This window comes from Vidua macroura, chromosome 3 (genome assembly GCF_024509145.1).
Source record: "Vidua macroura isolate BioBank_ID:100142 chromosome 3, ASM2450914v1, whole genome shotgun sequence".
Lineage (NCBI taxonomy): Eukaryota > Metazoa > Chordata > Aves > Passeriformes > Viduidae > Vidua > Vidua macroura.
Window position 1 is genome coordinate 32,080,238 of NC_071573.1, and position 27,414 is coordinate 32,107,651.

Below are 27,414 nucleotides of genomic sequence, written 5' to 3' on the forward strand. Positions count from 1 at the left end.
GCTTTCCCACAGCCCAGGAGAGACCGCTGGTGCACAGGCAGCAGCCTCACATCCAGTATCCTGCCAGCTCTGCCTCCGACCAAGAGGTTTCTAGTCTTCAAATTCCACACTGCAGGGTTTCTCCTGCAGTTTGTTTTAGAGGACCCATGGTAAGCCAGGTCTGGTTCCCAGGCCAGGCTGCTCCTGAGGGTCTGGGCACTAAATCTGGCTTTGGTCACATCTGTGCCAGAACAGCTCCTGCTGTCCTGTGCTTGCACAACCAACCAGGAAGGAATGGAGCTGCCTTCAGGCTCTACAGCCTGATTCCTCCTTTCACTGCAGAAACAATCTGAGGTTTTTTGTGGCCTTTGGTCCAAAGTGCTCCCTCTGGCCCTGCCCACAGCACAGCTGAGAGGGAGAGGAGCCGAGGGAATGTTTGGCTGTGCCAAGCAGCTCTGATTCTCCCGGGTGCTTTGGTATTCTCCAGTGCAGAAATCACAGGGTGGCACTCAGAAACCGCTCAGTGGGAGCCAAAAACATTAAAAAAAAATTGGAGCTGCCTTCAGTGGCCTTCACTGCAGAAGGGGGATGGAGAAATTCAGCCCTCTCTGGGGGTTAGCTGCCACTGAGCCTGGGCCTCCCACAGCCCCAGTTCTGCCCGCCCCCTGCCCTGCTCCCTGCAGAGCCAGTTCCTGTTTGTCAGGATCTGTTCCCAGCGCAGGGTCCTCCCCTACCCTTGGTTTTATGCAGCACTGCTGGAGCCCGATCCCCCCCCAGCCATGGACATGAAAGGCTGTTCCAAGGCTGCCACAGGTCAGACACTGACTGCACACCAGGGGAATGCTTCCCATACGCCTTTATTTGCAATGTTACAGGACTTTTTTACAGGCACTGTGCGTTGGTACTCCACAGCAGTTTGAATTTTTTTTTTTCTGTATTACCCAATGACCGAGAGGTGTGGTGGGAGCAGGGAAAATCCCTCACAGCAACCATTCCAGCCTCCAGGAAAGCATAAGACATTTGAGAGCAACAATCTGCTTCTTTTGAAGCCACAAAGCGAGGGATGTGGTTTATAAACAGGCTTAAAAAATAACGTACGTATATAAGAGCAGCTTGAAGCTAAAGTACAGCAGTAAGTGGTACATAGCTACGCAGTATCTGTTCACACCCTTTCTCCAAAGCTGGAAAAGGTATGGCTTAAAAACTAAAAACACAGTTAAAAAAAAAAATGATTCCATGCATTAAATTTTAGTGTTTTGTGCAATTAAAATGGGATGAAAATAAATATAACTTAAAAAAAACCCCAACCTTTTCCATGACACTAATGGAAGAGGCAAAGTCTATAAGGCACTTCCACATGGGCTAGTCTAGAAAGCCTGGCAAGGAGCTAAAACAGTGCAACCATTTACAATGGCATCTGATGAGCAAAAGACACCTGTCTGGTGAGCTATGAACTGAGAAAAACCTTAGGAAACTTCAGTCCGTGGGAGAGAGGCTTGGCTTCAGATGGCTTGGTGGCCAACTCCTCCTCCTCCTTATTGCTGCAAGGGAGGTCTCCCCCATCAAGGGTGCTGGACCCACCAAACTACGGCAGAGGGGGTCTGGAGCCCTGCCCCTGAGGAGTGAGACAGGACAGTGGGTTTGGGGATGGATGGAGCAGGTGAGGGACTCGTGGCTGCCAAGCTCCTGCACCACCTCCTGCGCTGCACGTTCCTCAACACAAGGCCTCCCGCAGCCTCCCCTCCCCGCCAGCCTCTCCAGGGATGACCTTTAGCGCAGCAGCCCTGTCACCGCTCGCTTCGAATGTTCCAGGAAGTTAAAAAATAGCCTCCACCCTAAACAGGGAACTGGGTGTTTTCACAGGAGCTGGAGCACAGGGGCAGTCACACAGCCCCAGCAGACTGGGGAGCAGCGCAGCCACAGGCAGCTCTGTGGAAAAAGGGGAAGGCATGGGGATGTCTGACCCCAGCTCTGCTTTGCCAAAGGTGTCTAACCCGGGTGCTGCCTTGCTGCGGTGACCCTTCACCTGATGCAGATGGAAATTATGGACATGCTCCAGGCAGGAGGGTCGCCCTGGGCTAGGTGTGAGCATTGGTGGCACTACACATGTGCTCAGCTGCTGACAAAAAAGACTGATCAACCTGGATGGCTACTTTAGGTCTCATAGTAGTCCTTTATGAGCTATTTTTCCCGGCTAGGAAGGTCTGGAGACCCCAGCTAAGGTAGGCTGGAAGCAGTTCCTAGCGGGGGAGCTGGGGCTCTAGAGAGGAGCCCAGAGTTTTGCTCACCAGGGCACCCATCATGGGGGATGTGGCTGGGGAGCACCTGGCCATGACAAATACCTGTGGCTGACTACATGGCTCTGCAGCAGGAGGGAAACCTTTGCCCTCCAGTGCCACTCAAAAATAACTGAGCAACCTCTACAAGATGTCTTGAACACAAACCCCAAATCTGCCCTTCTAGCAGCTCTGAAGGACTTGGCATAGCCAGCTCCCTGGGCTGGAAGATGCTGGCAGAGACAACTAAAGGGCTCCCACTACAGTGTCCTTCACCATCTCCACACTTCACTCACACTCTCTGACTGCCAGAGGGTCCTGGGCACGGTCACTGAGTGTTTTCGGGATGATCCTGGTGCAGGAAGAGGCTCCTTCCTCTGCCAGCCCTCTTGATATCAGGCTGAGCAAGACACAAAAGCACGATAGGCAAAGCATGCACTTGCCTAAGCAACCCCAGGCCACCTGCTCCCACTGATTCTGCAAAGCCAAGGTTTCAAGTTCAGCTTTTGTTGTGGCAGGTTAGCTCTCTATTTACAAGGAGGGGTGGGGGGGAAACAACCAAGACAACCTAAAAAAAGCCACAACAAAAACACATTAAATAGGGATAGTATAGCTTTCAAATGGGGAGGGTGAGGACTGGAAAGTGTCTTGTAGTGCAGTTCAGAAGAGTCAGTTGGGGGCAGGTTGGGGGTAGTGGCAGAGTCGGATGCACGGCTTTAATGCAAGTCTTCGCTCTGGGACAACTCTGTCAGGATCTGAATGAGGTTGTCCAGCCCCCAGAGGTAGCCATCCTCTCTGTTCCCTTCCACCCAGGGCACGTTGTGCTGAAGAACTTGTCCCTCTGGCAGTGGGGTGGTTTTCCCAAAGTCAATCATCCAGACTTTGGCTTGTTCCTGCTTGTCGTGAATGAAGAGGAGAGAGCTCCCAATTACCTGTGGAGAAGTGAGACCAATTAGTGGTGCTCCTGTTGCTCATTTTCAGCCCTCTTTGGGGCTTTCAGACATCTTATCTTAGGCTTCATTTCCAAGAGATGCTGCTGAAATTTTGCATGAGGAAAAGCAAGCTCTGGGTGCCGCTGGTTGAGTTTGCACATGCAAATGGGGCATTTGGACAAGCTGATTTACTCATACAAATCCCAGGTCTTGGCAGAAGGAGAGGATCAGAAAAACATCCTGAAAGATAAAGATGTCATTTTGGAAAATGAGCTAAGGAGCTCCCTTAGCAAGGAGTGAGGGGAATTGTCTCAGCCTTCAGATGGGGATTTTTTCAAGGCTGGTTCTTTGTGATGAGCCGGTGCTCTTTGCACTTACCAGTGCTGCAGACACCACCGCAGGGATAGGGACACTCCAAGTACAAGTAACTTGCAACCTACTGTCTCCTGCCTCAAACACCATCCAATTATACCCAGACTGCCCCTAGAATATCCTCCTGGCACTCACAGCACTCTGGGGGTGCAAAGTACAGAGCTGCATGCTCATGAATTTCCTTTTCCCTGAGTTCACTCAGCTGCATCTGCTTTGAAGGTCTTTTTCATATCCTGAATGGCCTTTGGGAAAAAATCCTGCAGCAAGTAGTGGCCTGGGCAAGACCAGGGAAGCCAACAGGTGGATTTGAGCTCTGACAGCAGGAGTCTTAAGGCCTGTTGCAGTGGGATGAGACCCCACAAGCCCACAGACAAAGCAGAGAGATACTCAGCAGCTCTGCTGTGGCTTCCCAGTGCTTAGGAAACGTGTATCGGTATCAAGCCAGTCACCATCATGCTCTTCTGCTTAATCTCTTCCTCCAGTCAGAAGATTTTAGCAGGGACTTCTACAGAAAAGCACCAATGGGTACATTTCAGAGCTGTCCCAAATGAAAACTGCTTTCCAAATTCTCTCTGATATGAGTGAATTGGTGAATTACGAACTCACTTGCCCCTGTGTCACAAACAGGGACCTTGGTGACCGGAGTGCAAGGGCTGTAGCAGAGGTGATGCAGAGCACTGAGAGCCATGAGTGCCCCATATGATGTGTAGGTACATGGAAGAGAATCCAGCTGGTGTCAGCCCTCCAGAACAGCAGCACTAAATGTTACTGGGGACTCCCACATCCGTGCTATCAGCAGGGCTTAGCCTGAGGTTTGCCTTTAGACAAGGGTTTTGAACAGGATGCATGTACTGTTTGCAAAAGCTGTTATGAATTTACATTTTTCAGGAGACTTTTTCCTCCAGTGTTTTGGGAAAACATCCAAGGTCCAGAGATGCGTATTATTTCCAAGACATGCTTATCTTTAGCTCTCCTTTTGCTAACCTCTTATAGTCCTCTCTTGTCCAGGACAGAACACTCTAATTTTAAGGAAAAGCCTTTTGCTGACATTCTTCATTTGTGTGTCCTGGTCTGCCCAATTCCCCTGCAATTCCTTGGAGGAGCCCTGCTCAGCAAGGGCCCCACAGAGGGACACAGAGCTTGGCAGACCTTCTGCTGTGCTTCATCTCAAAGCGGGATGGAAAGTCAAAGCTGCTGCTTTTTAATTTTTAAGAAGTGGAAACTCCTTTCAAACCCCATTTGAAAGGCTGCTTTGTTTCTGTGTTTTCAAATGAAACCCTGGCACTCAGTTTCAGGGAGAATTTTGTTTCCTCTGTTGAACTGCCCTGAAACCCTCAGTTTTGACATTTCCCTTCCAACTGCCTTCCAAGCGCTGCCACCAGGAGGCACAACCCCATCTGCCTTTGGCTCCTGGCAGGACCTTCCGTGTCTGGCTGGGGCTGAGGTGGCTCATGTGCCTCTGGATGAAGGACAGTGGGCTGTGGCTCTGAGCCCTGGGAGTCAAAGGTTCCTATGAGGCTCTTTATTCCCACACATCACATGACAAGGACACGCACTCTCATGTTTTGTTAAGTAGATGCAATAGCAAAATTATTGCATTAAACTGTGGAGCATTTCAGTTCCTGAAATGGCCAAAAAAGATAAGTGTTCCTCCTTGTTTTCCCATCAGCACTGAGTCTTCACTATAGAAAATGTTAGTATCATGGACACTCATTTCTGTATGAAATTCCTTCAAAAGGCAGAGTTTGTACTGTGGTGCCCCAGCCAGCTCAGGAAAGGCATATCTGGGGTAACTGCAATTTATGGCTGTGTTGAAGTCTTGTTTGATCATGTGGAGCAACTGTCAGACAAATGATACCTGACATTTATTCAAATAGACATTTCTCCTGAGAAAACCCCTGTGCTTTTACACTAGGGAATTTTCCCTGTCATAAACAGCCCGAGTTCCTCCTAGATAATTTTTAATCTGTTTGAACATTGGCTTTCAGTAGATTTGAGCCCATGTCAGACGCACAAACATTGTATGCTATCATCTATATTTGCACGTAAATATTACATACACATATGAAAATACAGATATAAGAATAAAACAGCCCCTGGCTTTGACTTCTCTCCTTGGACAAGCTGGGATTAAACAGTTTGCCTCTCCAGGTAGATCTATCTAAACAGCAGTATTACCTCATGGCACTTGAAGAATGGGGATGTCTCCAGGGTAGCACGGATACCCTTCAACCGGTTAAGGTAACTGTTCTGGAATTACAAAAGAAAAAAAAACAAACAAAAAAAAAAAACAAACAAACAAACAAACAAACAAAAAAAAAAAAAAAAAAAAAAAAAAAAAAAAAAAAAAAAAAAAAAAAAAAACCAAATCCAAGCCATTAGTTTTGCAGGAAACCTACATAAAAAACACAGCATTGGGGCAGACAGGAAAGTCACCCCCATGCCCAGCATCCTCCCACAGATCTTTCCCTTTGGAGAGTGTCCGCTCTTTTTTATCATCCACTTTTCCTTTTGGCTTCTACAGCATCCTGTGAGTTCCTGTGGCTTTCAAAACTTAGTGAAAGTATCTGTTTTTGCTGAACTGGTGCTTTCTGCAGAGTACCCCTGCTGCATCCATGCTGGGAACACCTAATTCAGCAGCTGCTACGTTTTCCTCTCTCCTGCACTCTCTTGAAAGATCAACTCTTCACTTCATCTGTCTTTTTAGCACTCAGTCAGTCACAGATCATGAGACACTCCTGCAACTGTTATCAGCACTTTTGAAAAACTGGTCTCATAGGCGGAAGGGCTTTCACAGTGGCCAGCACACAGGTCAAGACCCACAAGCCTGTTTGAGCATCCCTGCAAATTGCTGGAAGGCATTAAACATTCTCAGGGGGCTCCACTGATTTTGAGGTTTATATAGAAGAATCAAGCACAGAACACACACACAGCAAGTATCTGGGCACTGTAACACACTTGCAAGGGGAGATGGGGATCGCTGTATAAAAATACAGTGTCCAAGGAGCTCCATCCAGAGTCACAGCATGATGCGTGCTCCAAGTTCTTTGGGGATAAAATGCAGCCAGGCAACTTCATCTTCAGATCCAGGAAAATCCCTGGGTAACTCTTGTGAAAGCAAGCATGCCAGTTTGAAGGAGTCAGTGCCAAGGGCCACTCCAGCTGGAGTCTTGCATTTGGAGTCTTTATACAGTGCAGCTTAAAATGGGAGTGCTTTGTCAAATAGGTTATTTGACACAGTTGGTGTAAATTGTTTACAGCCAGATCTCTTATTCTCCTGGCAACTTAGGGAAACTTGGAAAATGCTGCCTGTGGCTTGCCTATGTGAAGTGTGCCTGGCACAGGATCACTCTTCTGCAAGACTGGGCACAGGCAGCCCCCCTGCCAGGATGGGAGCCCCCACCACTCATACTGGGGTACAGAGAGGGCTCGGGGTGACCACCAGCCCAGGGATGAGGGACAGAGCATGGCTGTGACTCCTCAGTGGGTTTTGGGGGCCAATCCTGGAGATCCTCAGCAGACTCAGACTTGGGTCAAACAGTGCTGCTGCAGCCAAGTCCCCTCCCAGCTCTCCACTGCTCTCCCCTCACCCTGCACCAGGATGGTGTTTCTCTTCAACATTTCTCAGGCTTTTTAACAGGCATTGCTCAGGCTTCAGCCCTGCAGGCCAGGGACCTGATGAGCTGAGGCCATGCTCCACAGAAATGCCCTCTCCAGGCAGTGCCCCCAACATCCCCCACTCACCAAAACATTCCTGTTTCCTCTGGTGAACTCACGGAAGGCCTCCATGACTTGTTCCTTTGTTCGTGTCTTCTTGAAGTCCCGGTTCACAGTGCCATCCTCCTTCTTGAAAAGAAGGGACAGGGCTGAGTTGGATGGGGAGGAAGGGAGATGGGGCAGGAGTAGTGTTTCTGCAGCCCCGCATGTTGCCAAGTAGGACGTGACCAGCGTTTTTGGCAGCTGAAGAATCTCTCTGTGGAGCAGGGGTGAGCAGAGGCAGCAGGTCTCTGCTTGCATATCCCAAGTTATCCCACAGCCCCCATGCATTGATGTCTACTGCAAATGGAACACTCCATCATCAAATACTTGCCAAGGTGACTGGCAATGTGGACAAACTCTCTCCAGAGACCTGGTGCTTGCTGTTAACAGAAGCTGGAGCTACCTGTTTCTGGTGTTTCTGTACCCAAATGGCTTCCCATGGCTGCTGTGGCTGAGAATGGCACTGACACCAGCCCTGGAGCCTGTATCCCTGGACTGTCTCTCTGGCTTGGGGAGGACAGCAGAGCATGATCACGATGGGACAGAACTGAGTGTGCATGGAAACATCTCAGGAGCAGGAACAAAACTGCTCCGTGAGAAATCCTCCATGGACCATTGCAGCAAGGAGCAAGCCCATGGCTGTCTGGCCTCACTGGTGCTTTGATAGTCCGTGCATCACAAACCCTTCAAGGCAGCAGCCTGGCACTGAGATGCAGCGAGCAGCCTTGTGCTCTCCTCTGCCTTTTCCTCAGAGGCACATCTGTCCTTGGCCTGCCATGGCATGGCTTGTCCACTGCAGGGACAACACTCAGCCCTGGCCCAGAGGCTCCTGTCTGAATCTCTGGGCAGCTTTGTAGGTCTCTCCCCATCTCCCTGGTCCTTCTGGAGCTCTGATTTTTACATCAACTCATTTCATTGTCCAGAGGGGCTGTGGGACAGGCAGGCAGATCTCACTTCCTGGATACAGGGGCTATTTTAAACCACACTTGCTTGTGCTCACAGCTCCATTGCAGGCCTCCATGCCAGTGCTCCAGACAGCTCGTTTGCACACAATACATCAATGGGACAGGGGCCAAAAGGCATCCTGTGGGCTGGGGAAGATGAAGGATGAAGAAGCAGAGCAGAGGCTGGGGGACGAAGGTGGCACAACGAAATCACCTGCCCTGGAGGTTAGAGACCCGACCAGGGAAGTGCCCCAGCACAAGGCAATGTGCATCCCCCTGGAGAGGGGCTTGCTGTGGGCATGGTGGCCCAACCTGGGGGAAGGTTGAGTGCCCAAGGTGAGCCTGCCACCAAACCAACACCTGAAGTGCAGTTTGGGATGAATCACACAGCACACTTCAGCTTCCAGCTTGTGTTTTGTGTAAGCATTAACAAAGGTGGTAACAAAAGCAATGTACAAAAGAAAAACTCCCGGAAAAACTTTGTTTGTACCAATTGCAACGACTGCACCCAGCTTCAAATCACCCTGGACTCAGCCTGACCACTGTGCTGCCACAGGGTCCAAAAAGCAATGTTCAGGGCTGGCAGAGTGTGTATTGGCAGGGGTCAGGGACAACCTTTTCACTGGAGACTCTGTGCTGCTGATGGCCCATGCAGAGCTGGGATCTCTGCTCTCAGCTGTGACCTTGCTGAGGATGTTCTTGTAGCACGTGTGTGATGTACAGGGGAAAGGCACTTTGCTGCTATACGTCCCTCATGTAAGCCCTGACATGGTAGCTCAGAAATGAACCCACCCGCTCCCAGGGGGACGATCGAGATCAACCTGGAGAAGGGCCACAGCACTAATTTCACGTGTAAAGAGCACAACTTTCCACAAAGCATCCAAGAAAGGAGATGGACTTCTAAGTGCTCCTAAAAATAAATGAAAATCACAGATGGCCTTTCCGATAAGGCAATCTCAGCTTCAGGAAAGCCAAGCAGCCTATCCCTAATGCTGCTCCCAGCATTACCCGCCTCCTGCAGTTTCCTTGCCCAGCCAGAGGTTGCTGCTACGAGGCTGACAACTGCCACGACATTCACAGGTGTCCAAGCCCCGAGGGGGCTGCCTTCCACGCAGAAGAAATGTGAGGGGGGCTGATAAGGACTATCACAACCTCCGCCCCACCAGCAATTCTAGCTCGCGCTGGCGGTGCTGGCACAGGGCTCGGCTCAGCCAGATCTCCCTCCAGCACTGCCTCTGGCCTTGGAGCTGCCTGGCTTGGCAAAGTTAGGTGGAGGCTTTCTGGGCTGGCTTTGAGACCCTGCAAACATTCCAGCCCTGGGGAATGCCATCCCACCGTGGCCTTGCTGCAGGCAATAGTGAGTAACACTCAGACCAGAGCAGCAGCTCAGGAGTGTCACTTCTTACAATGAGCCCAGCAAGTTTCAACTGGGCCACCAGGGATCACTTGTGTTACTTTCAGCATGGAAATTTTATTAATAGCTACTGTTTCCAACAGGTTCTAGCTATTCCAGAAAGTCAGATGAATGTCATTATCTCCTTTTGCAAAGGAAAATTTCCATTTTAAAGAGGAAGAACTGGATCCTCAAGGCCACCCGGGAAAGGGAGAGCTCAGTCAGGAAAGGGTTGCTATCCTCATGCCCCACCCTGAGCTGCCTGTTTGCCTTACCTGACTGTGCTATCCAAAAGGCTTCCACTGCTCCTCTCCTTCCTATGACCCCTTCCCACATGTCCAGGATCAAATCCTGTCCTTCCCTTGCACTTCTCAGAACTCTCCTCTAGCAGCCCCCATCCATGAGCGAGGGGCAGGGCAGATGCTCTTCACAGGGAAGCATCCACAGCAAGAAATAAAACATGGGAAGACAGCCAGGGCACCGAAGGCACTTTCCCTAACACAGAAACTCAATCCCAGAAATAGAGAGAACAACAGGGATACAGCACAGCATGACCAGCCCTGTTGGAAAAAAATCCAGCTGTGAAACAGCATGAACTGCTAATGCTTTAGCTTAGGGGAAAATAACCCAGAAGCTGAGGGATTTAAGGAGAATTACAGTAATTAGAGCCTTGATCAAATTAGTCAGCCCCCTAGCAGCAGCAGGAATACTGCTGGAGGCCAGAACTTCTCAACATTTTTCAATTAAAGGGCTGCTTCACCTCTTTGAAAAAAATCCACTGCTCAGATCTGGCAGCAACTCATTTATGGTTGGTTAAACAGAGCTGCAAATCTCATAACTCCTTTATGGCCTTTATTTCCCTCCACAATGTTTTTTGGCCTCCCTGGGGATATGATTTGTTTGGGTTTTTTTTACATTTTTTAATTTCAAGTGCTTCGTGTATAACCTACCCCCTCAACATGCCCAGACTGCGAAGCACCACTGGAGGCCAAGGATCTATTATGCTGGACTATAAATAGACAGATATTTCTGATTACACCAAGAAAGCAGTAAGAAGAAGCAGTGCATGGGAGCTTTATTCCCAACTGGTCCCCCTTTTTTATACAGCCTCCGTTTTATAAAAAGCAAAACAGCAGCAATGGGAAGTAGGCATGGGGTTGTCCCAAGCTGGAGCAGCTCACAGTGTGCTTTTGGGCATCCACAGCAGGAAAGGGTCTTTCGGAGACCTGGGGAGATCAGGGAAGAGCTGCATGAGCAGGAAAATGCCCTGACCCAATGTAGGCACTGCAGGAAGCTGCTGTGGGGAGCATCGACCATCAACGTCCTAGACAGAGACATGGGATGGACAGGGGTGCCTTGCATTGTCTGCCAGGAAACTTTTGAAGGAACTCAGCCCAAGAGCTGCTTCTGAGGTTTCTGAGAGTGTTTGAGTTAAGAGGTAAATGCACTGTATCCTGCTGGCCATGAAACAGCTGAATGAAGAAGGTGCAACATGCACAGAGCAAGAGATATCGCCCTTCTGTGGGTGGTTAGAAGTAACAGCTCTGAGCGACCCACTCCTGCTGACCTTTTAAACCAATGGTCTAACACCTGCATTTGTTTGCTGGTGAGGTGAAGGGAAACACTACCAGGGCAGCCTACAAAATCTGGTGTGAGGGCTTTATCAGAGAACAGCTTCATTTGTTTTAATTCTATCATTTTGACACCACTATCTTCAGGCAGGAGGATAGGCTACAGAGACCCAGATAGGCACTCTGGGAGAATTCTGGCCAACTCAGAGAGTAGAAAAATAATCTGTGATCAAGAGAAAGAAACTCCTCCAATCAAGACACATGCAGACACTGAGTCATCGTTTCCACAAAGAGCAAGTGGCTGCTCTGAGCTACTGCCTGGGCCCTCAGCAGCTACCCAAGCCTGAATTACTGCAAACACAACTTGACAGAGCTCCCCGTGGCTGCCAAGCCAACACCATGCCCAGGCATGCAATGAAACCCTTGGCTCAAGCGTGATATTACCTTTAATTCACAGTGGCTGGCCATCAAAAGGCATAGGCCATTGCTAGTGCTCATGCAAGCAGTATCACTAATACTCTGTGGTTACAGACCTAACTGTTCAAGTGCCATCCCAGACACCTTTCTTGCCTCCTTGGAGAAAATCTCCTGGACTGGCTCATCTACTGGGGACACAGAAGCATCCCAGCTGGTGTCTCCAGAAATGTGAGTGCTGCTCTGAGCAAGAGCAGTCAGCAGGTTACACATGTATGCTGACAGAAACTGCAGCTGTTTGTGTTTGTCCCATTTCATAGGGCTCAGCTGCTGAATCTTCCTGGACAGGCTTGTAAACACATCCTCCTTACTGACTGTGGCTAAGCTCACAGCTCCAACCACAGATGGGCACACATTCAAGTTGGGATTTGGATTAATGGCTCAGCCCAGTGGCAGAGCAGAATTGAAAGCAAACAACTAATTTGAGTCTTCAAGTTGGAGGATGGCACTTTGTAATTTGCAGGGAGGGAGAAATCAAACAAACAGCTGATGTAATGACATTATGTCTAAAACCATCCTCAGGATGCCCTGAGCCCAGCTGCATTCTCAGAGGAGCAGCAGTGCCCCGGGTGAGGTGCCTGTTTGCTGGTTTGGCTGCAGGAGCCAGGGATGTCCAGATGTGACCTGCTCTCACCAGCAACCTGCTGCATGTGTACCTCTGTGAGTTTGGCTAGCGAGCACTCCCAGCAGCTGATCCCCTGCTCTGCACAGCTAGCCAGACTCACCTTTATGCCCTCGATCCTGAAGCCCAGCGTGGCGGTGGAGCTGATGGTCTCCCTCCACTGCATGTAGCGGGGCTTGGTCACTGCCCGCAGCACGTTCTCCTCCTCAGTGGGGGCATCAGGGTCCACCTCAATCATCTTCTGGTACATGTCCTTCCTCAGGCTTGGCTTCTTCCGGGCCTTTATCAGCTCCTCCTCCAGGTACGTTCTGCAGGGAGTGAGAGGATGTATGAGCAGGGCCACCACATGAAGTGCCATATACCCACAGACAGCCCTCGCCCCAGAAATCTGGCTGATGCAGGATAGCTGATCCCTAAGGAGTAGTGCAGCATAGGAAATAATGGAGCAAGCCTCATTGCAGCTGAATTGATCCTGATTTAATTATCACTCCATCATCAACATCCGATATCGTTTCAGTTCATCAAGGAACCACAACCAGTCTGGAAATAAAAAGGAATGTTATTTCTCACAGGTGCTCATGGCCTTGCTGCTGCCACTCCAGCAGCCTCCTCGTGCCATCCCTTGTCCTGGGGCGCCCATACTCCAAAGTTCAGGAAACCTGAGCTCTCACCTGAGCTAAACACGGCTTTCAAGATATGCTCAGGAAACTGTGCACATGCTCTGGGAGCCAGCTGAATTGAAGGCAAGAGGGATGTTACTGTGTCCCATCCTTCAGCATCAGCTGCTGCTCCCTTTGAGGGTCAGCCAAAGCTGCTCCCGTGCCTCTCCTGTGCTCTTCCATCCCCCCACTCTGTGCACCATGAGGGCTCTGCCTCACCAGATGCTAAACAGGATGTTTTCACACAGGGCTGTTCCACTGATGGTGATGATTTTACCCAGTATAGGTCTGCTTCAAGTGGACTTCCTAGCAAAAGCACAGGAAGGGATGCAACCTTGGCAAGATGCTTACCAGCACCCCAGGTCCACAGGGTGCAGCCAGGATGGGGGAGTGGGGGAAGGAGGATGGAAGGTGCAGAGGAGTGTGCAAAGACCTTGGTTTTATCCATACTTCAGAGAAGCACCCCTCTGTGCCAGAGCACAGTAGTGGAAAAGTTCTGCATTCTGGCATGCATAAAACCATCATCCACAAAGTAATACTTCCTGCAGCAATAATAAGCCACCATGGAATTCCTCTCACAGCTCCCAAATCAACCCTGTCTCAGGCTGGAAAGTGTCCGGGCTCGCCTCAAACAACCCACCAAGTTGGGTGAGATGTCCCAGCAAAACAAGACAGAAATAGCCCTATCTGTCACTGTTCTACACCTCCTACTAGTCATGCCCAGCTCTGCAGAGGGACAGTGCCCTCTGTCCATGTCCCTTGTGCCAAAATCCCTGCACAAAATCCTTGAGTGTGCTTCACCTCCAGAACCAAGCAAAACAAACTGGGAGGGTGCTGAGTAGACTCTGTGGGACAGTTTTCCTGTGTCCCACGAGGCAAACTGGTGCCTTTGCTTAGGGCAGACATCCCCAGGCCATCAGCCCCTTTGAAAAATACTGCAGGTAAAAGCAATGAAAGTCTTTGGCTGAGATCACCAAACCCATGATTTTGGTGCAGATGGAATAAAACAGCAGAATAAAGCAGCAGCATGCTAGAAGTGCTGCTCACACTGCTCAGAGAGCTTCTTATGAGAATGACAGATCATCAATGTCTGTGGCTTGGTCCTTCCTCCCCATTGCCTCAGGCTTGTGCCATTACCAAGGCTTAAGAAAGACAAAGCTCTGTTTAGGAGTGACTGGAGTAGGCTGCCACATCCCAAAGCCAGTTTGGCATGAAAAAAACCAACCTGTATCTGCCTGGCAGCAAGCTGCTGGCTCAGAGGACAGGTTTAAAAATCCTGGGGTTTAGATTATTTGCTCGGCCATGGGGATGCCCCATTCCACAGCATTAACTCCATTCATCCTCTCTCACCAGCTTCTCCAACAGCACCATCTTATTTCAGGATGACGATGCTCAGCACATTTGCCCCCTTGCCTGAGCTCCAAAACCCCAGGTGCATAAATCACCTGACACGTGATCTGTGCATGGGAAGCTTTCTTCCTCCCAGAGACAGCCACAAGAGCACCTGGGCAGCACGTCCAGCAGCTCTTCTTCTGGTGGCTGCTGTCTGGGTCCAGAGTGAGTCCTGTTGCCTTCCCACAGCAGCATGTGTGTGCCAGCCAGGGCCACATGGCTGCGCCGGGCCCTCTGCCCTTCCCTCCCACCCCTCCGGTGGAAAGTATTCCCCGCCTCTTCCCTGCCGACAGCCCGGCACGCCAGTTCGAGTTTCACATCGGGATTCAGGAGGGGAAAAAAAGATTCCTCCCTCCCACAGAAACCATCAGCTTTTCCAGCTGCGCGTCTCCACCATGTCTGGGCTGCGCCTTTGCCAGCGAGGGGGGTCTCAACCCTTCCTGCCGCCATCCTGCAGCACACCCAGGGCCGAGGGGTGGCCTGAGGCTGTTCCAGAACTGGCAGCCACCTGGGGTCACCAGCCCTGCTCACATCTGCTCTGGGACACCCTTGTCAGCTGCAGCATGGCTCACTCAAAAACTGCTGCTGGCCAAGTGGCTGTAGCCTGGGATCCTGGTGGATCTGGACAGATGGTTCTCAAGGAGGACACGGGTAATGTTGCTCATCTGTTAGGAAATATTTCAAGAGCTTTGCATGAAAGGCACTGAACTACTTAGCACACGTTTTTTATCCCTCATCGTGCGCATCGGAGCAAAGGCTGAGCAGAGGGAAAATTTCTCGCTCACTGAAATTGTGCCTTTCAAGTGTCTTTATTGCATCCTTCTGGCACCCTGGGCAGGATTTCCTACACCCTATCCCTTGGCTGTGTCCTCATGTGGCAGACAGGACCTCTGAACAGCTACTGTGCCATTGCCGTGTACCAAAACCCAAGCAGAGTGTTGTCCCCTCCACCACACCAAACCTTTCCCAGCATGCAGGACAGTCAGTAAGCAGAAAAGGAAGGAGCTTGGTGTATCCTTTCCATACCCAGCTTTCCCCATGACTCTCTCATGGTATTGGCTGAGCTTTACCTGAAGACAGGTGAGCCTGGTATTCTTAATTGTGTGTTTCAGGCAGTTTTACCTAGGCGATGCATTTACTTTTGAGTATCCCATCTTAAAACTCAGAAAACATCCCCAACGCCACTCACCTGACCCCCATTTTGCAGTCCATAACACAGGGGGAGTCAAACTCAGCCAGCAGATCTTCCATCTGGTTGTATCGCTCCCCATCCTTGACCACATCTCCATGGTAGGCAGGGACATAGGGCTTCAGGACATCATTCATGAGGCGGTCGAGGCACCGCTGCTCCGATTCACAGTGCTTCTTCAGTATCCTGCCATTGGCTGCCGCCTTGAAACTACCTGGTAGAGGGTGACAAGGGACAATGTGGCACTTGCTTTGGATGCTGGGGGGACAGGAAGGGCAGCCCAACACCTTGGAAGCACCTCCATTTACACCTGCACCCAAGGAGTCACTACAGACAGGGACTGAAAAGCTCAGGTTGCCAGAGGTTTATGACCAGCACTGTCACACCCCAAAGAGGGCAGAGAGCCGTCCTGCAGCACCCAACACATTTGCTTCACATCCTTTGTGCACTTCTCTGTAGGTTCACATCTTTGTGTCTGTGCTCATGTGTGGGGCACCTTTGTGCTGGGCAGCACCACCTGCTTTGCAGTGGGTTAGGAGGTGGGCCTGGCTCTCACCCAAAGGACCCAGCTTTCTGCTGCTTGAGGAAAAAGCAGCAATAATTCCTGCTGGTCCTGGGAGACTGAAAGCCCCGAGCACCTTCACACCGCCCTCCACTAGCATTTAGATAAGTCACTCTCCTGGGCTAGGGACTGGGAACTGCAAGCTGTGACACTTATACAGCAGCCTAAAGCAATTCAGGGCAACAAAGCTCATTAACCTGGGATAACGAAGGGCCCTGCCACCACTCTGTCCCTCCCCATGCTCTATACCTGCATGTCCCGCTAGCTGGATCCAAGGGTACTTCTTCTTGAAAGACATCACAAACGGGGACCAGTGCACCATATTCTTGATCTTCCTCCATGACTTGCTCTAAGGGGAAAAAAAATCATGAAGGTGAATGCAATGTTTTAAGCTTTTACTGTCTGTAAAGTCACTTCATGCAGCATGCAGCTGTTTTGAACAGGGAAAGAGGCACCACAGCCAGTGCACGATGGAAGCAAACAGAAAATCTGCTCTTTTCCTATTGTGCTGTGCCAAGCCACTGGGCCTCAACTCTACATTCAAAAATCACGAGTAACTTCACTAAAGTGGATGGCGTTACAGCATTGTTCCAGTTGGCTGCTGCTGCTGCTGCAGAGCGCCCAGCCGTCCGCACTGCCTCGTCCCTGCTCCCTGCATCCCTCTGAGGGAGCAGCAGGGACATTAACCCATCCCTGAGCACCACATTAGATCACAGCAGGTGGAGCGGGAAGGCAACCCAGGACTGCCATCCAGCCACAAAACCGAGCTGCAGGTCCTGAGGGGAACAAGAGCACAGGCACACAGAGGCTTCCTGCCTGGCTTTTGTTCCCCCTGAAAGGCAGCTGCTGTGTCCATTAAGCTGACAACCCACGTGTGCTGATCCACCCACTCTGGCCCATCTGTAACTACAGTTCAGAGAACAATTCCCTCCTGACATCTTGTGTTTCTCACCAGATAGATTGCTCAAAACTATTTACATGACTCTAACGAAGGCTGCACTGGACCTACAAAAGCCTCCCTCAACGGCTCCTTCCTGCGAGTTTTTCCCTGGATTGTTCTAGGGAACACACCACCAGTAAAAGGCAGGGGATGACCTCTTATCTTGGCCCCAGAAGGTGACCGCACAAACAAATTATGTGAACGATATACAACGGCAACAATGGAAAAATGCCTTCTTGCGGGAGCTGGGACAAACAGTGTAGTCCTTGGCTGCTCCAAGCTTCTGGGTTCAGCTGGAAGCCAGCAGATAAATTATCCTCATTTGCTCCGCTGTGAAGGCATGGGAGGGAGCCTTCCAGAAAGCCCAAGTAATCTCTTCCTCGTGTTTGGAGAACTGGCCCCTGTTCCAGTAATGCTTCACAGACAGGCAGGGAAGAGCCAGCAGCCCCAACTTGCAGTTTGGATGCTTGCTGGGGGTGAACTCATAGCACAGGAATCCGTGCTGGGAACTGCTGACATGTTTAAATGGTGAGCAAGAAGCCAGACAAAGATGTTAGTGTCTAAAGCGTGGAAATTACACCGGGTTATCCCTGCGCCGTGCACAAGCCCGCTGGGGAGCAGGGGCTGCCGAAGTGGTGGGCAGGACACGAGTGAGAGAGGGGAAGAATAAAGCTATTTCCCCACTTCACAGCCTGGGAGGAGCAGGGCAGCCCTTCCCTGGAAGGCTGCCCGCGGTCGGGAGCGTCCCGGCGCAGCCTGGCACTGGTACAGCCTTGCAGGAGTTTGGCAGGAGCTGCCCAAGTGCGGGGTGACACCGGGCATCCCCTTCTCCCGGGCTCCTCCGCGCCGTGGGCTTGCTCTGCCGCACGGCTTGCTTGCTTTGGCAGGGGGGGTCGGGCAGTTCCCTACCTGACATGAGGATGAATGTTTTTATTTCCACACAGAGTGCCAGAACTTGTGTGTTTTAGCTGTTCTTTGTTCTCCTTCTGGCAGAGAGCGAAGGGGAAGTGGGGGGGTGTCCCCTTCTTTTGTTTTTAAAATAGTAACATCAAGTCCTGGCTGATGTCATGAAAAAAGGGGAAAGAAAAAGTCTCCGGGGGAGCTTGGACTCTAAAAGAATGTGACCCACCTCCTCTAAAAGAAGGAGTCCTCCCCTCATTTGCAGCACAGCATCGTAAGTCACTCGGTCCCAGGAAACATGCCAAGGCAATGTGCCTTCCCAAGCCAAGATTTTGGTTCATGGTGGTTAGAGCTTTATAGTTAAAATCTTGAGGTACTTCAAGGTACAGGCAGAATGGAGGCAAACAGTCCCTAAAGCAGGGCAAGCCACTCTGGCTTCCCCCTGCCAGGGCTTTCCCAGGAGTGATGCTCTCCGTTCCAGCACTGTTCCCAGTGCAGGGTAATGACCCTGAGTCCCCTGGAGACACAAAATACAACAACCCTTCTGCTGATCTGAACAGATCAGGTCAGAGAGCCAGTCACTCAGCACAGCCACCCGAGGAACAGGTAGCACATCCTCACCGTCTTTACGCCAGAGGGAAACATTTTCATCCAGGCCTCACCCAGTTTCAGGCACACCTTTAGTCAGGTATTTCCAACCCAAGTTTTAAGGACACGTGTAACAACTTCTTTTATGGCAAAGCTTGGGGCAGCTTCATCCATTTCAAGCCACTCCCAACCTGCTGGATATCGACTGCAAGGTCAGTTGTCACTGCTGCAGGGGTGACACACAATTCTGATTCACAGAGCCCCTTTCTCCCAGCTTCTCACAGAGGCGACCACTGGACACTAATAGGGGAGAAGAGGGACTGTTGTCTCTCTGATTCCTTCAGGAGCCACTGGATTTTTGTTTTACACCTGAGCCCCCTTCCCAATGCAATACAGAAAAGTTTGCTTCATCAAAAGAATGTTGCTCTGTTGCAGGAGTGCTCAAAAGGCTGAGTTTTGCAAGGCACAGCTCCCTACTAAACCAGCAGCTGCATGACTCCATCTGATCTCTGGGACAGGCTGCAGAGGGGGATCATGGAGGAGCGACACTGGTCAATGCCCCCAGGGATCCTGCCACTCCCTTCGTAGACAGCAAAATTCTCCCTAGGTAGAGTGTTGCTCCAGAAAGCCAGCCTTTGTACTTTCCCTTGAACTCCAAGAGAGATGGGAGATGGCTTTTGATCATCTGCAGGGTCCTTCACCCTGGCAAGAGGTCTCTGTTTATTCAGACACTGATGTGCTTTCAGAGATCTCAAAGCCCATGGTTTGACACCCTGGCCATGCCAACCCTCATGTCAGGCTCTACAGCCAGCCACAGAAAACCAGAGCCACAAAGTTCACACCACTCCAGTCTCATTCCACAACCACATGCAGGAAACAGCCCCTCTGCTGCCTCCTGCCCTGCCTGGTGCTATTAATAGACAAAGGGAGTATTAAGGCTATTTACAGTAAAGAAATCTTCTTTAACACGGCCTGTTGGGAACCATAAAGTCATCACCTCCGGGCTCGCCTGTAACTTTTGGTTTACATTTCAAGGAGTTATTTGCTCACACATCCAGGAGCACAGGCATAGCTGTAGGTGCATGGAGGTGTCAGCTGTGGTAACTCCCTGGACTCAAAGGATTTTTCACCATACTGGAAGAAATAGCTCTTCAGGCGGCATTACCAAGTGATGCAGGTGAAGGGCAGATCCGTGCTCTTCTCATTTGCCTGCAAGGAGGTGAACCCACAGGTGGTCATTTCCAAAGGTGAGCACATTTCCAAGCCTTTTGCATGATCAAAGCCTCCACCTGATGTGGCACCCTGGCTCCCAGCTCTCCCCCAAACCCAGCCCTTTGCCTCCCAGAAAATTCAAGAAGCTGTGTGGACCAACTGCACTCTTGCACAGGCAGCGAGAGCATGGAGCCTGTATAAGCAGGGAATATGCACAAGGTGTCTGATGCAATTCGACACTTTTTATTTAAAACCTGGTTCAGCATCAGTAAATGCCAACTGATTAGCTGTTAAGTAAATTATTTAGTGACTCTGGAAATATATTTAGCAAGGAATGGCACCGTTTTCCCTAATAGTCTGCCACATGGAAAAGAGGCTCAGCAACTGCAGAACCAACTCTAAATAAGAACTTCTCAGGGTTTCTGCAGCACTCTGCTTCTGCCTCTGCCCTCTTACAGCTTTTGCTTATTGCACAGAGCAGTATCCCAAGCCAGGAGTGGGATACAGGCCAGAGGACTTAATCCCTCCCAGTGAGCACCCACAATTGGTCAGGGGGAGAGGAGTGCTGGCAAAACAATTTTATCTGGTCTATGTTTAACTTTACTTATCTGAAGCTTAAAGCAAACTCTAGGCTTTCCCCATCTGTCAATAGAGCTTCGTATGGAAAGAACAACACAGGAGAATGTAGTGCCAGCGCAGAAGGTCAGAGGATATATTGTGTTTAATTAGATTAAACAAAAAGTGACTGATGAGCTCAGTGGTCATTGTACATTTTCTCTATTGCATATTTATTCCTTTAATGTCTGCTCAAAGGAGACGTGCCTTTCTCGGACTGCCTGTTGCCTCCTTTTCCCAGCATGGACACTGGTGGAATTTGACTGGTGTTATTCCCCATGCATGAAGCCAGCAGGGTGCTCTTCCCTTTCCACGCATTCAGCCAGAGAGATAGGCAGTAACTGATTTAATTTGCTGAAATTATGCTTTCCTATGGTTTTATGGGACCAAACGTTCCTGGAAATAGCAGGAGCTGGACCTGTATTTTAGTGCTTTTTGTTAACTAGAGCATGCATCATTAGAGGCAAGATTACACAGCTGGGCCAGGGGATGGAAAAGAGTGGGAGCAGCATTAAAGTAATGATTTTCCCAATTGTGAAAAGAACTTCAGCTCCTTTCTCCCAGGAAAATAATGAAATATCCTAGGATCAGAAGAGGTAGAGGAAAACTATGAGGAGACAGTAGTGTCACCGATGCCCACTGCTTCCCCAGGCTTCAATGGAGTTGCTGCAGCCCAGGGACATGCATAAGTGACACCCTGGCTTTCCCTTCCCTTTGGAGAAAGTCCTGCTCCTGGGGGCTTCACTTCCAGCTCTTCTAGGAAGTGACACGAAGCTGTGCTGTTGCAGGCTCCAAGATGTTTCACTCACAAGTAGGAGGATCGGATGGCCAGAGCCTTTCTGGTTTAAAAACCAAGGCAGCAAGGGCTGAGAAGGGCAGACTTTGCTTCACAGAGCCCTCCTCTTCAATAACTAAATGAGTGGGGGAACTTTTGCCTGCAGAGTTCCCTCTGTGCCAGCCTGCTCCACGGCCATGCACATACAGCCAAGGAAAAAGAGGCCATTTAGTTTTCCATGTTTAAAAGAATGAATGTGTTTTCTTTTGCTCTTTAAAAAGCAGTTAAGGTTTCCCTAGTGATGATTGTTTCCCTTGACTGGGAAAAACCTTGTCACTGCAGTCTCGGCGGGGAGGCCAGCTTTGTTCATTGTGCTGGATGCTGGGCGCGCAGGGCGGCGGGGCAGAGCTGGCAGGTACCACGGAATGCCTCCTCCTGCTGTGTCCTGGCTCGGGGGTGACCAAAATGCAGGATACCCCGTGAAAACCTGTGATGTGATGGTGCAGGGCTGGGGCTATGCTCTGCTTGGTAGCAAGTGACAGCCCATATTCTGAATCATCTTCCTCCTACACAAACCCCTCTCATCCTTGCCAATGTTTCTGTACTGCACAGCAGATAAATAGCCTTGTTTTGGCCAGAGGAGCAGCTGGCAATGGAGGAGGGGGGCTTTGGATCAGTGAGCATATCTTGATTTAGTCACAAAAGGCATAATACAAAAGTTACAGCAGCTCCCCAAAACCTGGCAGAAGTTGCCAGAAGAATGCCAGTTCCATGTCCCACAGATACCACTGAGCAAAGATAAAGTGAGGCCCAACACCAGGCTTCACTGAAATTAATACAAGGAAATACAGTGTGATGACTGACAGGCATTTCTGGGTGCCTTGAAATTTTAATGCAAAGCCCCAAGCCTCATTAGATAAATTATTTTGATGACTGTGGTATAGATGCTCCTGTTGGGGTGTAGTTACTTCTGCTGGGATCTAGCAGCTTCTCCTACTCTCCAAGGTCTCCATCTTATTTAGAGTGAGAAAAAATCCTAATCCTAAACTCTTTTACTTCAACCACTTTGTTTTTCAGAATAGTCTTGTTTTAGCCAGGAAGGATTTTGCCTTTCACAAGAGAGAAACCACTCCCCTCTGGTTTTGTGAGGAATGCCCTTTTCTCCATTGGGATCAGGGAGCTCTCCCACCAAGACCAAAGATTTGGGGTAGAGGGTCATAGAGATAAAGCTACTGCTTCTCTGCTGTCTGCAGAGATCAGCATGCGTGATAGAGGAGCCTCAGTGAAAATGCGTGAAATCCAGGAACATCTGCTCAGGTCATGGAAAAAATATTCCAGTGTATTGGAAAAAAACAGGAGCTTGTTGCAGGCTCCCTCTTCCTGCTTGTGATGAAGGCAAGGAGAATTAGAAAGAGCAGAGGCAGATGAGTGAGCAGCAGTCCTTCAGCTTGACCTCCCTGATGACAATGGAAGGAAACAGAGCGGCTGGGAGCCGGGAGCACAGCAGTCACCCATCGCCTGGAAGGACATTTGGAACCTCCTCACCCACAAAGCATGAGCAGAGCGGAGCAGCAGAGCAGGAGCCACGTCAACACCACACTCAAGGGAAATGGCTACAGAGAGGACAGTGGTGTTAGATCTCTCTGGCCAGTTTGGCAAAGAAGGAAAGAAGACCAAAAAAGCCTAAGTGAGAGCAAAGGCAAAAACTCTGGAGGTCAGAGTACCTGAGCCTCAGAGCTACTGTTGCTTCCATGAGGCATTTCTTCTGGTGGAGAGCCTTTACTGAAGCAAAGCTGAACACCTCCTAATGCAGATCAGCCACAACTGACCCTCCCATAAAGCCAGTAGAGTTATTAATTGCCAGCATCAGACACGTTCAGCCTACTTTCCTGAGTGGGAACTGATCCAGATCTCTGCAAATGTATTGTTACTCATTATGTACACACCAATAAGATTTGTTAAGAAATTTTCAGCTTGGAAAAGGTGAGTGATTCAGAAACAGCTAATCACTTTTGGTGGACTGCTACTTAAGCTGTACAGCGCTTCTTCCCCAGAAAGCAGCTAGGCTTTAAAAGTCAGCAGACTATAAAAATCCTTGCTGGTAGCCAAAAGTTGGGCCTTGGTGAACTGATTTGTGAGAAGAGTCCCAGAGCACTGCAGCTCATTGGTGCAACACACTGGTGCAGCCAGACCAGGCATCCAGCTGGGAAATGGGATGTGCTGCCCAAAGATCTGACCCTGTATCACTCTATCAAGGAACTTGTCATCGGCTTTGATGGAAACTGCTCTGTTTCCATGTGGAGACTTGTGTTTGATCCCTTTCCCAGTTCCAGGGTATTCACCACCATCTTTCTGGTTCCAAACATCAGTTCTTCAGCTCCTGCAGCAGCACAGCACACGCTGGGGACATGGACTTCTGTGCCTGTGCTGGCTCTGGCACTTCTCATTCTCATGCTGCCGGCAGGGAAGGATCCCTGCAGCCTTCCCAGCCCTGCCACTGTGAATCCCAAACTGCTTCTAGTTCCCACATGCTGAGACCAGGAGCTGTGCCCTTCTTGACAGCAAACAACTGCATCAGTCTCTGGTTACTTGATTTGAAGTCCAGCTCAGGTCCCTACAGGCCAGAGCTGCAGCTTAGGATACAGAAGAGACTCAGGTCCTAAAAGTCACAACAGAGTGTCCTAGAGGGCAGTGGTTTGGTAAGGCACATGTCAGCACAGCCTTCCTGCAAGAAACAACCTGAATACAAAACCTATGCTTGTACATGTCAGGGATTTGGGATCTATAGCTTTGCCATATCCTCCCAAGGGATGAGCCAAACCCTGCAGTCCTTTGGGAAAAAGGAGTGTCAGCACAGGGCATGTTGGGAACACAGGTAGTCAGACCAGCAGGAGATCATAAAAGTGCCAGTTATTTCCAATCTGGCTGATTTAGACTGGTAGATAGAGTTAATCACAGGACAGGGGCTGCCAAATGCTCTGTTCTACAATTTGAAGGTAAGTTTTTAGAGATGTAAATGAGGATGACACATTTACAGCCTGCCTGGAGGCACTTGGGTCAGAGACACCAAACGCAGGAGCAACCTCAATGACTGGAACAAAGCAATACTTTGTTCTTAATACCTGGGGTTTTTTTGAGTCTGATTTCTTTCTGTCAGCTTCAGGAGGCAACCCAGAAATCTTGGTATTGGACTAGTGTGCTCTCTGACAAGGGCCATAACATGAGCTGAAATGCCCAGAGCTCATGTCCCCAAAGAAGGAGGGACCTCCTCCCTGCACAAGGCCCACAGCAGGCACACGCTATGGTGTGATGATATCACATCACTCATCCTTTAATTCTGGCATTACCTAGCAGGGTGGATGTGGGCCAGACAGGGCTGCCACTGACTTCCAGTGCTGCTGTAGCCATGTGAAGTATTTCTTCTGGCATAGCACAGAGGGCACTGATACGGATGCTGAACATGCAACACCCTGGGAGCATAATGCCCACAAGCACTGATGACACACAAGCAAGGTTAGCCAAGCCAAGTCATGCCATGTCAATGAAGCAATCTGCAGGAGAAGGTGGATGAGAAAGGCCTGGCTTGTAGACTTGAGTTTTACTGTTGCTGAAACTCCCAGACCTTCACACTGGTTTTGGACACAGAAAACCTTTCCATTGCTGTTCCCTTGCTCTGTCCAGTCATGGAGTTAGATGCCTGCTCTTCTGCTGTTTGACCATAACTGCACTTCACTTTGTGGAGTGTGTGCATGAGAAATGCATCTCTCCCATGGGCACTTGCAAGAGAAATGTTCAGATGCTTTTAAAGTGCCTTCTGTGAAGTGGGAAGGCAGAGCTGGAAGGGAAGAAAAGAAAGGGCCAAGCTCTGGCTGCAGAAATTTGTTTAGAACAGAAAATTTTTAAAATTAATCATTAGCGCTGAACATCCTCACATTTACTGGGTATAGGAAGTGTAAAAAGGTGATTTAGAAGAGCAGTTATAAGTTTCATAAACATGACTAAACTCTAAAGCTAAATGTTCAACATGCGTGACCTTTTAATTCCCCTTTAAATCAGTTTAGCACTTTCATTTGTGTTTGGAGTCCCTCATGTTTGGATAGCACTTTGGTGATTTAAAGTAATATTTAGGAGTTTTATTATCTCTCCTGCTTTGGAGCTGGGACCACAAATCCTCTGCTAAGTGGCTGGAGGAGTTTCTGCTTGCACAGGAGGTGCTGGGAGCACCAGTCTGCCTCGGCCATGGCTCCCTAGCACTCCCAACACATCGCCATGGCGTGGTCCCCTTTTCCTAGGCAGCTCCTAAATATAATCAGCAACCAGCAGAAGCTCCTTCAGGAATGGAAGTGCAGTTTGAGCCTCCTTGGTCTCAGATCCTTACAGGAGGAGCACAGTAGAAAGATGATGGCTTTGGGAAACGTCTTTGCCCAGAAAGGCATTGCAAGCAGCCAGGAAGCCACAGGCACATGCCACACAGCACCTTCCTCACAGCTGCAGACCTGCTGTATATGAACCACACAGGGCCCAAAGCATCTTCCCAGGAGATTTAGCACAGCATCTCAGAGTGCTTAGTCTTTGAAGAGCACTAAGAGCTATTAAAAAAGTGGCCTAAACCTGAAGGCAAAGAGAGATTTGTTACAGGCACGAGCACCCACAGAACAGTCTCCCTGTTTGCTGCAGGTAAGGGCAGTGCAGCTCAGCCTTTCAGCTCTGCATTACTCCTGGAACCAGGGCTTGTGGGCATACATGAGACTTTTCTCTCTCAGAATGAGAGAGACACAAGCTCGTTCACCATGGTCTGCTTCCAAGCCCACCTTGTGGGTGCCCTGAGACTTCCTCCTCCACCAGCTTTCCAGCCACACTGCCCTGAATGGATATGGGAAGCATAAACCATGCACTTTAGAAGCAGCTGCATGTGGGAACTCCTTCCTCACTGGACACATCAACCACAGGCAGTGCTGGAGCCAGAGGCTCCCAGGAGCATGGCAAGACCAAGCTAATTACAGGGCTTCAAACATGGACCATCTCACATGCTCAGCTGCTCATTCCCAATTCTCCACACAGCAGTCAGGCTGAGAACAGGGACTCTATCCACATTTACTTCAGTTAGATTACCCCATTCCCTGTCCATACAGATCCGGACCCAGCTGCACTCATGCTCTGCCAGGAAGGGTGCTCCTCACTGCCACACCCAGGAGCTGGCTCACCCAGCCTGGCGAGGACAGAGGGTGGCACCAGCTCGGCAGAGCCAGAGCACCGGCTGTGAGCAGCCTGTATGCCATGTGGGACCCTGGAGACCAGGATGGAGGGAGGAATTCATGTAAACAGCACACCTCAGCTGCCCCCCAGCCCACTGCAGCAGAAGGGCTGGCAGCAAGCAGACCTCACACAGAACCAGCAGTAATTTTATCCTCGGCTTCATTTTTGGAGTCAGAGCCCTACGTGCACCCCTTCACCATTTTAGTTATGAGTCATCGAAAAATGTCAGCTGTAGCTACACAGCTCGACTCCTGCAGGGCCAGGTACATACCTCTGCTCCCAAAGCCAACGTCCTGCCACGCCTGCCCGCTGGGAGGGCATCCGAGGAGCCGGCTGGGCAGCACTGTGCCAGGGGAAGGCCAGCAGCGCTGGGGGAAGAAGCTGTCACAGGAGAAGGCAAGGAGATTTCTTCCCACACCGCTTCTTCCACGCTGCCTCTGACGCTTGTGCGCAGAGCTGGCAAGCCCTGCTGCACCCCGGCACTCCCCTGAGCCCTTAGGGAAAGGAACGGGATCCTCAGAGACACAGACAGGGTTACCCAACCCTACATCCTGGTGCGGCACGCAGGCTTGGATTTTCCAACCCAACCATGTGCTGACACGCAGGGGTGGGGCGGGGGAAGAAAAAGAGGATTTCAGCTGTTAACTTGTAAGAAATTGAGGAAAAGCTTATCACCCCTTTGTAACTGGCCCCAGTCTCCTGAGAGCTGGTACATGCCATGCTGCAGAGGTGCCAGCTGGGGGAACACTGGGGTTTTGGTAGAAATAGGAATGCAGGGGCCAGCAAAGAAATTTGCTGCTTTGGTGCAGCCTTACACAGGGTGCTGGGGAGGAAAATGTTTCTCTAACTCAAAAGGGAAATGCTCATCTGAAACAGGAAAATGGAACTTTCTTTTGAGCGTTAGTAGCAGCAAATCACCTTTGAAATGGCTGGGTGTTGAACCCCTGGGTGTGCAGCAGGGAGAGGATGCCTGGGGAAAAACACCCTGTCCCTGCCAAGGGGGC

At 50.2% G+C, this 27,414-nt stretch overlaps 1 protein-coding gene across 1 annotated transcript in view; it reads right to left on the reverse strand.

Annotated features, from left to right (window-relative positions):
* Positions 1–818: 818 nt before the first annotated feature.
* ITPKB (inositol-trisphosphate 3-kinase B) overlaps positions 819–27,414 on the reverse strand; it is a 66,930-nt gene continuing 40,334 nt past the window's right edge. The window contains exons 3-8 of the mRNA XM_053973734.1: positions 16,374–16,473; positions 15,563–15,776; positions 12,426–12,630; positions 7,304–7,405; positions 5,738–5,809; positions 819–3,187 (exon numbers count right to left, since the gene is read on the reverse strand). Coding sequence (XP_053829709.1) covers positions 2,972–3,187; positions 5,738–5,809; positions 7,304–7,405; positions 12,426–12,630; positions 15,563–15,776; positions 16,374–16,473 — 909 coding nt within the window. The 3' untranslated portion in view covers positions 819–2,971. The remainder of the gene's footprint in view (positions 3,188–5,737; positions 5,810–7,303; positions 7,406–12,425; positions 12,631–15,562; positions 15,777–16,373; positions 16,474–27,414) is intronic.